We start from the raw sequence: 17,539 nt of genomic DNA on the forward strand, positions 1-17,539 counted from the left end.
TTCTTTGTATCTTTTTTTCTGTCTTTTATGGTTATACATGAAAGTAACAGCATTCCATTTTACCAATTCATAATTTCTGCAATACATGTGCACACAGACATCTCGCACAAGCTATAGTCAGTGTGGGAAGCATTCAAACAGTTCAGGCACTATGTTATTCACTTTATTGAGTCTGCTGTTAGTATTCAGCATGTACAGTTCCAAGTTGTGGTTGGAAAATTAAAGTGTATAATTACTATGAGTAAGTTTACACCTGGTAGTCAACAAGTGAACAATCTTTATTCAGTATCTAGTTTTCATCACTGCCACTTGTGAACTTTTCAAAATTTCTTTAATTGGTGTAGCTTACTGATTTGTGTTAATCAATGCACGTAAGTTATTAAAGGCTGATCAATGAAAATAAACTTGGTGCTGATAAATGTGATGAGAATGAAAAGCAAATTCTTTGGTGTTGTGTACATTATTTAATAACATTTTGTCACAGTCGATAATCACAGATGGAAGATTAAAGAAGAAATTTGATGAGACAGAGGCATATGTAACAGGTCAGTAAATTACAAGCTGTCATTGTGTATTGGATTATTACCACAGGTTGCAGCCCAGGTGAATGTCTCCCATAGTATAATACTGCCCCCAGTGGCCCATCTGCTGCACAGCTTATGTTTGAAGCAGCTGTTCACCGAGAAGATGGCATATCCAGACATGACTATAGATGTGATGTAACTAGAAACGTGATTAATCCAATCAGGTAACACATTTCCACTGAGCCCTGAGCCATAGCCCATTCCTATTGATCCCATCCCATATATCTTAACTGACAATGTTGTTGGTTCAACATGGGAACACACAGGAATTGTCTACTCCAGAGCATTGAATGGTGTGCTATGAAACACTTGCGCCAGCACCTGAACTGTACTCTGTCATTAAATCTAATGTGCAAGTGCATAAAGGTTTGGCTGATAGGATGTACGTCACGAGCAGATGGCCATCCTGCGTATAGGAAATAGTTGCAAGGTACGAAATTAGAAAAGTCACAGTTTCCGATTAAAACTGAATCATGGTATGGTTTATTGTTTGTCCTTAAGGGATACAGAAATGAAGTCTGAAGTCTTTCATAGAAGCTGGGGGCCTCATGGTCAGAGAGGAGCAGAAGGAAATCTGAATGTTCCGAGAGCTGGCTGACAAGAGAGTGACCAAACTTCACTCGTCCATGCTCCTCAGCTTGCCACAGGGGCCCAAGTGATTGAGTCCATTCCCACAATTGGTTTCATCCTGCACAATTCCTTGTCTGACAGCATCAGTGATGCTCAGCCACGGTGTCACCTTGACAGCACAAGTTCATATATCGCGTGAACAGAGTGTGAAGTGGCTGGGATTCGGCTAATATCTGGTGACAGTGAACACAGGCCCTGCTGCAGATTATGAAAAACTTCACGAGCTACTCACGAACAAAGTGCAAGGAAATAAATCAGTTTGGTGTGTATTATGCATGCTCACCTTGCACACTGCCACAGATTGCTGCCTGTCCCGCAACCCTCCAACCTGGATGTTTTGTGATGAGGCATGGATGACCAATATGTTATTGCCTGCTTGGGGTTTCACCATCCTTCAACTACTTTGCATAGGTGCTCAAAAAAGTAGTGCACAAACAGCTGACTAGCTGAAATGTCACTTATGTAAATGGATTTCCCCAGTCAGCAGCTCATATTGTCAATAGAATGATTCCACATTTGTCTCTGCTCCACTTATACAGTTTCCTTAATGTGTCACATGTTCGTAATGCCAACAGGCAGCATTGAGTTTTGAGGTGGTAAGTGATCATAATGTTGTGGCTCTTCAGTGTGGGACGGAACTACAGAAAAAAGAGGTGGGGGGAGAGAGGGTTGGGTTGTTTGGGGGAGGAGACCAGACAGCGAGATCATCGGTCTCATCGGATTAGGGAAGGAGAGGAACGGCAGTTGGCCATGCCCTTTCAAAGGAATCATCCTGGCATTTGCCTGGAGCAATTTAGGGAAATCACGGATAAACCTAAATCAGGATGGCTCTGGACTTGGGATTGAACCATCATCCTCCTGAATGCTAGTCCAGTGTGCTAGCCATTGCGCCACCGCACTCGGTTGGAGAGGGAGAGGGAGAGGGAGGGAGGGAGAGGGGGGGGGGGGAGAGAGAGAGAGAGAGAGAGAGAGAGAGAGAGAGAGAGAGAGACCGGGGGGGGGGGGGGGGGAGGAGGAGATATGCAACGGGTCTATGGAGAGGTAGTGATGAAATGGTCAAGTAAGTGGGAAACTGTGGGGGGAGGGAGAGGATTATTGAACTATACAGACTGGAAGAGGTGAGGGGGTGAGTTGAAGGCTATTGAGAAAGGGAGGGGAGTGTGGCAAAGCAACCTCAAATAAATGGGCTGATCAGAAGCTGGGGAAGGGAGGGGGAAGGACAAGGAACATGCCTATGGTGAGAAAGGGCAAGTGAGTACACTGAGAGAAAAGCAGTGTTGAGTGATGGGATGGCCTCAGAAGAGATAGGAGGAGGAGTAGGAATGACAACAGTGATGAAACAGGAAGGGTGGGCTGGGAAATGAGAAGTATGGGAGTTGGGTGAGGGGTCTAATTTTATTAAGCACAGAGGTTTGGTAGTCGAGCAGCAGGTGCGTTAATGGTAAGCAGTGTCAGTTACTGTCGGATTTTGTATAACATGCTGTAACAAAATTTTTTAAATACATAAAGAAATGTAAGATACATTTCAAAAATTAGAATTTTGACTGTTTTTCAGTTTGTGTGTTTTCTTTGTACATTTCAAGCCTCACACTATAGCCTGATACTAGAATGGTTGTATTTTCATTATTAGTCATAATCATTACACTGGTTCAACATTAATTAACCTATTGCATTGCATCAAAAGAATTTGCAGAGGTAAAAGTGGTTGGTATACACTCTACAACTGGGTTCCTTAAGTCATATATTGATGAGCGCAAAATATAGTAAACATACTCATTTTTTAACCTTGGAAGGAGAAACATGTCTCTCTCTAATCTGGAATAAACAGATTTTATATAGTGGAAGTATGTCTTCCGATGCCACAGTGCAAAAAGCTATCATCGTGCACTATGCAAAATTAGACAGAAGAAATGACAGAAGAATGGAGCATAAACATCTGACTGATGACACTATCCAGAATTATTGTTCTATCTTAGGTTTTCCTATTGTGTACAGTGCCGTTCAAAGTTTACATTTCATTACAGTTTTTCCCCATTTTATTTAGGAGTAAATTAGACACAGACCATCAAAGATCCACCGGCATATTTTTCTATAAGCAAACCACTCCATCTCACCTGTAATTGGGTTGAATTAAAGAGAGCAAGATGGGGAACTTCTTAAATTACAGAAAGTAATGTGGTGCAATTCAGCTATGAAGGAGACAGTGACAAAACTTCAACTGTGGAGTTCAGGTAATGTGCAAGGGCCAGGCACTGCATTCCCTATATACAGTAGACACCACTTAATCCCTATAACCAAAATGAGCTCTGTCAAAACTTACTTGTGATAGAAAAGTCTTGCCATTGCCATACGTTGCTTTTCACCCCCAGAAAGAACATCTTTCCAGTCGAGTACAACATGCCAGCCACCTTCTCGTTCTACAATGTAGTCCAGATGAACAAGCTCCAAGCATTTTTGTAGATGTTTCACAGTAAACCCACGGTCTCTCATGTCCTTTTCAGTATGGGGGTAAATGACTTGGTCAGCCAATGAACCAATGGACATATATGGTCTGAAAAAAATCATGTACACAATTAAAATAATAGTACACACAAAATAATGTCAGAATAATATATTACATCAATGGAATGACACCATCACACTGATGTGATCATAATTATAAGCAATTCATATCTTGATACTTCCTGGCAGATGAAAACTGTGTGCTGGACTGGGACTCGAATAAGGAATGGCATTTAAATTTTAATTGTCTAAACATTGTCCAATCAAAAACTTGTGTGCAGCTTAAGTACTCATTCTTATTAGCATGGATGAATACATAGTGTGTCTTTTCAGCTGAAAATGAGTAATACGTATGCCAAGGATTATTCAGCTGCTGGTGGCATTAGAAAATCTTGAGTACAGAGGCTTCTACTATTAAATTCCTTCCTCTAAATACATTATGAGCAGAAAACTATGATCGGATGGTGCACCTATCTGATAAAACTGTGTCATACTCAGAAAAAATTGTAATTATGGTACACTTTTAGGAAACTGCATTTAAGCATCTGCCAGCAGTTCTTTCTCATGATTTTATAATTTTCTCAAGTGAATATTTCTTGTGATACAATTATGTTTCAATTAGACCAATAAGTACTCTTAACAGCTTTTGTTAGAATTCATGCTGCTCCACATTTTTGCACTACAAATTTATCTACTGGCATTCTGTTGAAAAATGATGCAGCGTTGTTTCAGAATTACAAGTGAACACTAATTACAATGAAAGACACTTCAGGTTAGTGGACATAATAAAATAAAATGATTCTTCAAGACAGTTTTAGCTTGAGATAACTTTTAATACAACCTAACCACTGGCCCAAGGTTCTGAAGCCAATCAATATAGTTCTGTCATCCTATGAGGAGTTGCACAGTGGGACACTGAAATACAGGTCATGGTATTATTATTCACATAATGCAACAAAATCAAAGTTGAATGATTTTTTATTGAAATTGTAAACAAAAACAATAAAAATGTGAAATGATATAAGACTGTTTCTCAGGTATTTCCCAGAATTTACTCAAGATTAGAAATGGGTTGATTCTTATTGTCCTATGGTAACATTAAGTGATACGCACAAGGGAACCTCCCCATCGCACCCCCCTCAGATTTAGTGATAAGTTGGCACAGTGGATAGGCCTTGAAAAACTGAACACAGAACAATCGAGAAAACAGGAAGAAGTTTTGTGGCACTATGAAAAAATAAGCAAAATATACAAACTGAGTAGTCCATGCGCAACATAAGCAATATCAAGGAAGCGGTGAGCAGAGGAGCGCCGTGGTCCCGTGGCTAGCGTGAGCAGCTGCGGAACAAGAGGTCCTTGGTTCAAGTGCCCCCTCGAGTGAAAACTTTACTTTCTTTACTTTCGCAAAGTTATTATCTGCCCGTTCGTTCATTGACGTCTCTGTTCACTGTAATAAGTTTAGTGTCTGTATTTTGCGACCGCACCGCAAAACCATGCGATTAGTAGACGAAAGGACGTGCCTCTCCAATGGCAACCGAAAACATTTGATCGCAAGGTCATAAGTCAACCTATTCCTCCACAGGAAAACACGACACTGGTGACGGCATGTGCGTCACAGGAATATGTTGTCGACCCACCTAGCTTGTACACTTGGCGAATGGGTGAAAAGGTTCTTGTACCTTGCCCGATTTAGGTTTTCTTTTGGATGTGATAATCACTCGCAAAAAAGTGATCGCATCGGACGGACGAACGGACACATAATAATTGTCTGAAAATAAAAAATTAAAATTTTCTCTGGAAGGAAGACTTGAACCAAGGACCTCCCGTTCCGCAGCTGCTCACTCTAACCACGGGACCACGGCGCTCCTCAGCTCACACTGTCCTTGATGTTGCCTATGTTGCGCATGGACTACTCAGTTTGTATATTTTGCTTATTTTTTTCATACTTCCACACAACTTCTTCCTGTTTTCTCGATTGATCTGTGTTCAGTTTTTCAAGGCCTATCCACTGTGCCAACTTATAACTAAATCTGAGGGGGGTGCGATGGGGAGGTTCCCTTGTCAGCAACATCACTAATTTCCATAACTCTGTGTTAATTCTGAAAATTTAAGTGGCCTGACCATAGTTAGTACATGAAGACTAACAGCATAGATAAATCAGCATTCTGGTAACAAGGCATTCAGAAAATGGCAAACACTCAGCTGAAAATGTGGAGCAGCATGAATTCTAACAAAAGCTGTTAAGAGTACTTATTGGTCTAATTAAAACATAATTGTATCACAAGAAATATTCACTTGAGAAAATTATAAAATCATGAGAAAGAACTGCTGGCAGTAATTATACTCAGGAGACAAAATATCAGTGCTGCTGATAGACATGTATAAAAATACACCCTATCCTAACTTTTGGAACCTACAGTTCCCTTCTCGGGGAAGAGAGAAAGATACGTTGGGGAAGATCAAAGGAAAGGTAGGTTACTCAGTCCCAAGAGAGAGGAACCCATCTGCTTTGAGGAAAAGAGGTGACGCAGATGAAAGTGAAGGGGAGGGTAACGTCATATTGAGGAGGTGGTCTAACATAGAGCAGTGGCAAGTATCATGCCATCTTCAGTTCAGAGATAAGAATTTAGTAAGAAGTAAGAAGTGGAATAATAGGAAGAGAAATGAATAGTGTAATCAAAAACTAAAGATAAGGATTGAATAGTCAGGTTGATGGGGAGAACGAAGACAAAAACTTGTTACAAATTATTTTTTGTTTTTTTGTTTAACTGTCTAGATAGCATACATAATAAGCATAAAAATTTGACGACTTGTTTCAGTTCATTAAGCAACCATCTTAAGATCTGAGAACAAGAAAAAAATAGAAAACAGAAAAAAATGAACATATAATAATAATAATAATGCCTTGCCTAGTAATGATAGCAATTGTAAAACGAAAACTAGTTTCACAGCCATGGCCTATAACAGTCCAATTTCACATAAGATCGAATAAATATTTTCATAAGACAGATATAAGGATTGGTTTTCAGACAATGAATATTTTAAAAACTCTTCTACATCACTGAATAGGCCCCGATTGGGATAAGTTTAATAAGCTGGGAGTATATAGGATAAATTGTAATGACTATGACTGCTATTTTATTGACCAAATAGGCCATTCCCTCGATATGCACCTTAGAGAACAAACATACACCCAAAAAAGAGACAACCTTCGGTGTGCACATTGGTAAGGAAGGACACGCAATGCAAGATATTACACAGGAAATGATGGTGCTGTTTGATGTGCCCAAACTAAGGAAATTATATTTCTTGGAGGAGTTAGAGGTTTACAGCCATAGGAAGAGAGCCCCAGATTGTGTATTGAACAGGCAGAGAGAGTTTAATCAGTAGACCACGGATTTTTAGGTCATAAAAAAGTGTGTTTTAGGCACCTAAAATAGGCTCCTTCAGTAGTTCATTTAGGCTGTATAAAACCTAAAATAGGCTCTAATAAAAATGATGCAGAGAAAATAAAAATAAATTAAAATACACAGTGTTGACAGTATGAACATCTTATTAGTCATTAAAACAAGGAGAACGAATATTTACACAGTTACAGAGCACAGCAATCTACAACATTAATGTTGAACATAGCTCCAAATATTTTTGAGTTCCTGCAAGATAAAGATCTCCGTAAAAAAGATGTGGCAATGGTTTAATTAATACATTCGTAGTTTCACATATTCTGACCATAGTTGGCTTCACAATAAATAACCAAAATCTTTTCTAGGTTTTCTAGTGAAAAACTGTGGCGCTTGTCAGTCAGAATCAATTTATACGCTGAAAAAGAATGTTCTACATCAACAGATGTGACAGGGGCGTACTTCATTTTCGGCAGATGTTGGACAGGAATGCTGCAGTCAGGAGTGCTGGATTTTCCACTAAGTATGTCGGCAGCTGCACACAACTCCTTCAGGCCAGTGTTCTTCTGCAAAACCGTTTGCATTTTTGCCCATACTTTTTCCCCTACTTCACCTGGCGCTTCATTAATTTCCATTTTGACTTCTTCAAGCAAAGAAATATTGTCGTAGATAGGTCTCCCTGAGCCTTCTAATTGTGAAATTATTCTTGCCATAAATGTGTAGTGGGCCCTAATGTAAGATAAGTCCCGTTTTAAAGAAGAATCTTTGAGTAACTCCATTGCTGCAGTTACGGATGCAGCATTCTCCGGTACATTTTCAACCACCTTCTGGACAGCTGAGAGATGCGTACTATAGTATTCTGCTGCTATCAGCCACATGCCCCAGCAGGTGACAACAGGCTCTGGCGGCAATGGGACTCTGGAAACTGTTCTTTGGATGCCTGTTTTCTTGATGGTGCCTTAACAAAAATGTTCTTCACCATAGAAATTACTTTAGGAAACTGTAGCCTTACTTGCTCTGCTATGCGGTTGATCCCATGCACTACACAAGTTACGTGCAGCATCAATGGGTAGAATACTTTTAATAGTTGAAACGCTGCTATCATACATGCAGCAGCATCAGTGACGGCCAGAAGCACCTTATTCTCATCCACTCCGTTTGGGTATAGCACCTTAAGCCCATTGTTCAAAAACTGTGCTATTGTTTGTTGGTTAGTTTTTGCAAGCTGTTTTGAGTAAATCAAATGAGCCCTGGATGGAGCATCTGGATCTAGCTTGCCAATAATCAGGTTTGCAAAGTAACGGCCAAGACTGTCAGTAGTTTCATCCACAGAAATCCATATACAAGATTCTCCAACATCTTCTCGGATTCTGTGCAGTGCAGCATTGTAAGCTGAATCCACATAATTCTTACATAAAGTTGACTCTGCAGGAATAGACTGATGGCAGTACTTCTCAAAAAACCTTTGAAAATAGGGTTTTCTAGTTTCCGAAAGGGGATGTTTGCTGCCACAAGTGCATGACACAAATCACTGCAGAACTTGTTTTTTCGGAGGATTCACCAGATTTATTGGTTAAAAGAGTTTGCTCCAATTTTGACTTTCATTCATCATTAGCTTTATGTGCGATTCCATCTACATGCTGAGTTAAGTGAGATTTCTTAACACTCAAAACCTAATACGAGACAAAAGGGAAATGCAGTTTAGAATCACATATAAAGAGTATTTCGTATTACTACAGGATAGCGATAAAAAAGAATCCTAAGTGACAGGAAAATAAGAAGTCTAAGAAAAACATCAACTAACCTCCTTGATGCATGCTTGGCAAAAAATAATTTTCCCATCTGTTGTATAATGCGGAAAATCTTGCAGCCACTGCCTTATATGAGCAGACATTGAACTAGTTGTTTTCGGCATGGCGTAGTATTCTCACACAGAAACTAGAATTTATTTTGCACTTAGAACGTCAGTAACACTTAACACGTCGGTTGCTACACAATGTACAGATTATTTTTTTTTTACTGCAGTGCATGGGAGCAGTAGGGGAAGTACTGTACTCGTTGCAGCACATATGGCACCTGACAGGTGGCCGCCCCTTCTGAACAAGCGAATGAAGTCTACCGGTGCTTCAGATGAAAACATCTCACTACTGGCAAATTATTTTTCGAACCGGAAAATTCACGTATAATACCTTTCATGAAACAGAGTAGTTTGATAGTACTGCCTGTAGACAGCAGCGAGAAAATGCGCGAAGAGCAGTAATTTAGCTATAGAGGGCGTCTACGATTAACATTGTGATTTTTTAATCCGTGCTCAGCTTAAGGCCTATGAAACCGTTTCTTTGCGAAAATACACAGCTGACCAGAATCCTACGAACGAAATATTTTCAAATATAACATTTAGTACTTCCATGTTCGATTCTAATGTGTAACTCAAATCTTTGACCGGTTCCCATTCGCTCACCGAAGTTAAGCACTGTCGCCCTCGGCGCGTACATGGATGGATGACCATTCAACCATACCGAGTGCTGTTGGTAGTAAGGCAAGCAAAGGAACTGTAAACAGTCTCTAACGACCTTCGCCTTCGACAAGACGTAAAGCCTTAAGTTTACTTCCTTTTTCTAATCTTTGAAAACACAAGAACTCTATGTCAGATTAACAAAATAGGAGGTACTTTTTAGGATTTTGATGCCGAAACAGGCAAAATTAGGCGTCAACGTCGAAATACGCAATTTTAGGTCCTATAGAACTAACGGTATTCAGTTTAGCTAGTCATGAAACGCATAAGTACCAACATATATGCAAATTGCAGCTTAGGCAAAAAAATAGGTTTTAACCTAAAGATCTGTGATCTATTTTTTACATATGAATAATAAAACACCTATAAAGAGTATTTGTTATTAACAGGGATAGCGATATAAAAAAATAAAAAAAGACCGAAGTGTTAGGCAAATACGAAGCATGAGCGCATATCAACTAGCCACCTTGCTGCACGCTGGGCAGAAAATATTTTTTTCCATCTGTCATATAGTGTGGAAAAACTTGGAGCCACTGTCTTATATGATGAAATAGGCACTTTTTGAGATATTAAAGCCGAAATAGGCAAAAATAGGCACTAATGTCGAAATAGGCTTTTTTAGGTCCTATAGAATTAACGCTATTCAGTGTAAATAGTCATGAAATGCGTAAGTACAAATTTTTATGCAAATAGGAACTTAGGAACAAAATAGGTTTTTACCTAAAATCTGCGGTCTATTAATCAGTATTATTTCTTTAGTATTTTTGATGAACTACTTTAATTATTATTGGCAAACCTGCACAGCAGACATGCTGTGACAACTCTGACTCAAAGACCATGAGCTTCACTGTCATCTACCACCATCTAGTGCCCCTTTAATGTCCAACAGTGGCTTTTTCTGCCTTTATGTCAAAGGAGATGGCACTCTATCGACATCAGGGTAGTCTTCTTTCCTCGCTGTTTTTTAGTTATTTAGTTTTCTATACTGACATGTGTAATAAATTAGTAACCATCTATTGTAATTTTCCCACAACAGGTCATATTACAAAATAGTGTGCTCCTTTTGCATTAAACATTACCCACCAATTCTTTATTGCCTAATTTGGCAATTTCAAACTTTTTCCTATATACTTTCCTATATTTTCTTTGTGTCTGTGTTCTTATTGCATATACTTTAATCTTTATTGCAGTTATTTTTGTTATTATACATACCGCATTATGTAACTGTGTATACTTGCATAACACCTATTGGCAAATTTTAGGTTCATTTTCACGATTGCACACAGCACTCAATCTTGGTAAAGCTACAGATCTACTGGGTACACAAACATTCCTCAGCTCTGACAAGTTACTCACTGTAACAATCCTGTATATATGATTTATAATCAACTGAAGTTTCATTGAGCATGGTAGGATTGTCTATGTTAAGGACTCATTTGTGGTAATATGACAGAATTACTTGTAGTGAGAAAAAAAAGGCCTAGCAGGAGTTAAGGTCTTCAAAACAAACATCAAATGAATCCATATGCTTCAGTCCACAGTGCAAACAAAATTACCTTTCTCTCGAAATACAAAGTGACTCTTAGCATGTTCTCCCTTTTCTTCTCTTCTCTCTCTTTCTTTTCCTTGTTTTTTTTTTTCTTTTTTTTTTCGTAATATGAAATTATCAATATTGACGAAGTATAATGTGAAGAAACATGACTGACTATTTTGTGATAAATTAGTCATCAATTCAAATACTGAAGAAATGAAAAAACAAACGTGTTGAGCCAAGACAGAACGGAGGCAAACAAGTAAGTACCCATATGATGGAAAAATCCAGGATAGAATTACAACTAAGTCCTTCATTAGATGGACGCACGCGCGCGCGCCCACACACACACACACACACACACACACACACACACACACACACACACAGTGAGAGAAAGAGAAAGAGAGAGGCACTGTGTCACAACTTATTTTAGTGTCTGGAGACAACAATGTGTGTGTGTGTGTGTGTGTGTGTGTGTGTGTGTGTGTGTGTGTGTGTGTGTGTGCGCGTGCGCACATCAGATGAAAGGACTTGGTATGACAGCTTAGTAATATCCAACAGTCTACTTTCAAATATGCCTCCTATTTAAGGAGTATCAATCTGTCCTATTGTAATGTATGTACTGAAAGAAAACCATGCAATTCATAATGATGCTGCAATAAAGCTGAACTATCACATAGCTCTTAAAATAGCAAAAGCAGCATGTCCTTTCAGTGACAGAGAATTTTTGAAACAGTTCCTATTTCAAGGTGAACGGTTTGCACATGTATTGAAGAAATTGTTAACAATGTGGAAGCACAGCTCACTGACAGGGAATAAATATATTGTTTTCAATTTTTTGTGTTAGGATGAAAGCACCAATGTAACTGATGTGCCTCATCTTGCCGTGTTTGTGAGAGTTGTTGAGCTGATTTCAAATAGATGGAAGAATTCCTTAAATTTGCCATAGAAAACATAACCAACAAATGACTTTTGTTGGGAAACTCATTTGTTAGTCACAGTGGATGGAGCTGCTGGAATGATTGGTCATAAGTCTAGTGTCACTGCTTTCATGAGGAAAAAAGAGTTGAAAGAAGTTGGTATCCAGTAGGAAATCCCACCAATACCCTGTGTTCTTACTGTGTTAATCTGCTGGATAAATGTGCCAAAATAAATAGCACCATTGACATAGCTGTAAAGACAGTTAATATATCACATGGTCTGGGGCATGAGTAGTTCATATCTTTCATCGCAGAACTCAAATGTGAATATGGCAATGTGCCTTATTTTTGTGAAGAACACCAGCAGAGTAAAGTGTTGTTTTCAAACATTTTTGAACTTACTCAAGGACAACAGACTTTGATGACTCTCAGCAGGTATCTCATCCTGCCCCCTGTGATTGAGTTGACCAAGCACCTGAATGGCTTGAACACAACTTCATAGGGCAAACATAAACTAACAACCAAAGTACTTGACACCATTTTGGGTTTCAAGAGAAAATTGCTGTTCTGCGTAACACAATTTTCAGGAAGTTCATGTGTGCGTGTCCTTTCCACATATTAGACTAATTGTGACTGAAAAAAGTATAACAAAACAGACACCTAATGAACATTTTGATGAATTTTTGTTACAGTGTTTACAGGCTCTAAGTGAAAACTTTGACAGCAAATTTTGTGACTTAAATAGGTTTGAATTTGATTTTAATATTTTTAAAACTCCTTTTGTGGCAGATATTAAAAATGTACCTCCTGAAATTCAGTTGCAGCTCACTGACTGTCAGTGTAATCGTATGAGGAGGGGAGGTATTGGACTGCCTAAAATTTGGAAATCTACAAGAATTTTCCTTGTGAACAATTCACACGGTAGTTTAAAATAGCTGCTCTAGTTTCAGTACATTGGGAATCACATACATGTGTAAAAGTGCTTTTCTACTAATGAAATGAACTGAACTTCAAGAGACTGAAAATAACAGCCAACCAGATGCAAAATACACATTTTTAAACCTTGAACATGGTTTTGACAGTTTTAACACTGTCTTCTTCAAAAGGTATTGCACATAGAATCAAATATTATCTACATCCAGTGTAGGAGTTGTTGACCCTATCTACTACACATGCATGTCATCTACTTAATCATCATTTAAAAACATAATTTAAAAATAGTACCTCTCTACTGTAAAATTTTTCAAACAGGCATAGAAATTTATGAGCTAAAAGTATTTAATATGTTTGCTTCCTATTATAAAGACAGCAATTAATTCAATCACCACCTGTCCACAGTGGCCGAGCTGAAAGAAGCCACAGAACCTAGAGGCCTTTCTATAAATGAATCAGAGACTAAGTACATGAAGGAAAATAATAGCTTGAATAGACTTTCAGCAGGCGGTTTCAATTTTGAACATGTGCAGAACTTTTATTATTTGGACTCTAACATTAAACAGCACAAATTCCATGTCAACTGAAATAAAACTGCAGATCATAAGTGGTAATAGATGCTTCCACACGTTTAAGAAATTGTTGGCCACTAGGTTATTAAACAGGCAGCTGAAACTGTAACTATGTAAGGTCACGATCAGACCAATTGTAACCTACAGATGCGAAACATGGACGCTTACGAGTGATGATGAGCAGCAGCTCAAGATATTTGAACGAAGAGTGTGGTGCAAGATCTGTGGAGCAGTTCAGGATAATAATGGTTTCTGGAGATCTAGGACGAATGCTAAGCTGGACCACCTCATACAAGGAGTTGACATTGTAAGAATTATAAGCAGTAGAAGAATAGCCTGGCTTGGACATGTCCTCAGGATGGATACTGGAAGAACAACTAAAAAGATTTTTGAATGGAGGCCAAATGGAAGAAAACAGTGAGGAAGGCCATGAAAATGATGGATAGATGATGTGGAAGAAGTTATAAAATCTCTCAGAGTCCAAGGATGGCAGATATCTGCGCTGGAGAGGGCACAATGGAAGCTAAAAACAACACAAGGTTGTAATGCCGTGAGAAGAAGGGAGGAGGAGGAGGTGGAGGAGGAGGAGGAGAAGAAGAAGCTCTCTACTGCAAAATTTTTCAAACTTGCATAGAAATTTATGAGCTAAAAGTATTTAACATGTTTGCTTCCTGTTTTAAAGACAGCAATTAATTCAATCACCACCTGTCCACAGTGGCTACTCCACTACCTTCAGAGCATCTCCCTATACATTATAGCCAATGCCTATGATCTAGGTATCATTCAATACTACATTTCCCAACCTCCTGTCAGTTCTTGATCTACCACCTATATTCTTATCTTTATCTATTTTTCCTTTGAGGGATATACACACATCAAAAAAAGTTTTGCATCACCCCAGTTCCCAGAACTCCTGAAGACAGACGTTGACTGTGAGTATTGTACCACAGACACAGTCCCTTTGACTGTTCAGAGATGTCACTAAACCCGCCCAAAGGTGTAAACAACCAAGCATAAGCAGCGACTATTAGACAGATGAGGTCCAACAGCCAATCAGTTCCAGTCATTCCACCAGGAAGGAGGTACACGGCTCATGTTGGCTGTAGTTCAACCCTGCCTAGACAGTCTATACCATGGTTCGATTGCATCCACATTGTTACTTTGAGCCAGGAAGGGCTCTCAACATGGGAAGTGTCCAGCCATCTCGGAGTGAACCAAAGCGATGGAGGAGATACAGAGAGGCAGGAACTGTCGATGACATGCCTTGCTTAGGCTGCCCAAGGGCTACTACAGCGGTGGTTGACTGCTACCTATGTTCCTATGCTTTTGACACTCCAACCAAACCAGTCAACTTGATGTAGAAGAATATTCAACTACACAATAAAAACTGAATTGGCATATATCCCATCCTCTGCCAGGCCTTCAAACTCCTTGTGATGGGCCATATAACAAGAAATATTCTCCCTAAATGACTCTTACTCCTTCCACAATGGTATTTGGCAGCTTGCCCAACCTTTTCGATGTCCTGTTCCACCCATATGCCATTCCTGCTACTACGCCACTGCCATAAGGGTCATATCAACTTAAAAGAGCCCAGTGCAAGACTCGTTCGATGCATTCACCCAACAAAACCTACACCAGTCCTGTTGCTAATGTAACCTACCCACAAGAGGCACCAACACCTGATAAATAGCTATGTCATATACCAGCTTTTCTGCAACCACTGTGCAGTATTTTATGTGGACATGACCATCAACCAGCTTGTGAGGTGACAGATAGTTCCATTTGAGATTGTGATGCCATTAATTTGTACTTTACATTTTAATGTTGAAAATAACATATCACATTTAAAGAACAATGTTTTAACATCTGCAGAATTCAAGTTGACTAGCAGCTGGAGACAGCATCAGCTAATACTTTTGAGAATGTCCAATTGGCAGCACATGAACAATATAAACAGGGTTGCCATGACTAGGACACAGTGGCTCTGTTCACTACAATTATGATGTGAGATCTGTTTCCAGTTTCATGGAAGTTACTGTGTTGCTTAAAGCAATGCATACCAATTCATACCTACTTCACTGAAATTTGTGTGATTTATTGACAACCATCTTGGGATCTCACATTTGGCTTATTGCTGATTGGAGCTGAACACCAGGAGTCGAAGTTTTGTCATAGTGATATGTGGTAGCAACATGTGATTGATATGTACAGTAAGTGTGTAGTGAAGCAGTCGTACCTAATTTCACAAGTTACTATGTTGTTAAGGGTGTGCTTACACAATTTGTGAAGTGAATATAAGTAGAGACTGCCATGGACTAGAGATGTTTTTAGGACTACAGACATGGTAGAAGAAAGATTCTGCTATTAATTGGCAGTAGGAAAAAAATAATAAGTGGAAACCTTAAGGAGAAACTTAGTATCTAACTGCAAGCTGCACAGATTAGTGGGATTAAAGAAACAAGAGTTACATCAGGAACAAGAACTGCAGAATACTACTGATGGGCTGTCACATGGGACAAAACAGATAGATGTTAAACTTGAAGACATCAAAGCAACTCCAGGGGAATCAACCACTGGTAATGTACAGGAGAGAGGTATGTATTTGAGCAGAATGAAAAACTGCCGCAGGAGAAATAGGGAGAATTTGTGAAGCTTGCTGGGGAAAACTTTACAGGTCTAGTCAATGATATCAAATGGCCGCTACCAACCAAATGCAATGAACTGGGCAAGATCTGTAGATTTGGCAAACAAAATGCCCAGAATGATCCATTTTTGTAACAAAGTAGGGAAGGATCTTTTGAATGATGTGCACTGAAGAGCATAAAAGAGAACTGGCAGCTTCCTCAGTTGGAAGACAAGTTTATAATTGTTTGAGCAGGGCACACATCAGTTCTGGTTATTTAATTTGTTGACTAACGAGCATCTAATAGGCTTCATGAAGAAATTCGTAAGTGCATTTCCTGTCACATGAAATGAAAAGATGAAACTCATTTTGTCTTAGGTTATCTATAGAATAAACATTGAACAAACAATATGATCCAAAAAAATAAACATAGTTGAACCCATCCATTGTATTCCAGATACAATGGAATACTGGTGGATTATGTGAAAATATATTGGAATAAAAATGTATACCTTGATAGTCCTGTAAAGGACTCATTTTAAATTACATCTTGCAATGATATTGTTGCGAGCTGTGCTGCATGCAGTGTAGAGTAACTGGCTGATGTGCTCTGGGTTTCATCATTTCTGGAACATTCATTCACTATTTAGATTCTGGAATATTTTATGTTTGTATAAATACAAACACTTTCGGTCCAGGAATTCAGTTATGTTCTGGCCATACATTGGTGTTCATAATATGACTCTGCTTTCAGATTTGGACCTGATTGTAGTTCCAACATAACAAAATGAAACAAATTCCTCAAAGAGAAACTGTGAAAGTGTGCATTACTGAATAAAACAGAGACAACAGGTCTCAAGCACAGGAAAGATAGCTATAATAATTAGGAATGTTGGGCAAGGAATTTTTGATAATGAAGGTTTGCATGACCAAGGGTATTCACCACAAGATAGTCTGGAAGGGGCACAAACAGAGCATGTTATGTAAAGAGTAGTACTATGTCAGCACAAGCAGTATTTATGCAAAAATTATTGCCACAACAGTGTAAGAGGAGCAATGGGTACAATGTGGAGAAGTGAATGAGTACAAAGATGCCCACAAAAATAAGTTTTCGATGTGAATCAGCCAGAAATAGTGTAGAACAATGGGCCATCACAATTACAAATAGTACCATAAACTGGCAATGGAATAAGAGGAAAATGTATTGGTACTGGAAATGGAATCAATTACAAAATAAATTTTATTACCAATAATTGATGCAAACTTAATGGCCTGCAAACAAGATACACTGCTCAACAGTGAGACAAATAAGTACTATTTCA

The 17,539-nt window shown here is 38.9% G+C and overlaps 1 protein-coding gene across 1 annotated transcript in view; it reads right to left on the minus strand.

Annotated features, from left to right (window-relative positions):
- Positions 1-17,539, minus strand: part of LOC124555220 (ATP-binding cassette sub-family D member) — a 90,792-nt gene that overhangs the window by 13,309 nt on the left and 59,944 nt on the right. The window contains exon 8 of the mRNA XM_047129074.1: positions 3,535-3,765. Within this exon, the coding sequence (XP_046985030.1) occupies positions 3,535-3,765 (231 nt within the window). The remainder of the gene's footprint in view (positions 1-3,534; positions 3,766-17,539) is intronic.

This window comes from Schistocerca americana, chromosome X, assembly GCF_021461395.2.
Source record: "Schistocerca americana isolate TAMUIC-IGC-003095 chromosome X, iqSchAmer2.1, whole genome shotgun sequence".
NCBI lineage: Eukaryota > Metazoa > Arthropoda > Insecta > Orthoptera > Acrididae > Schistocerca > Schistocerca americana.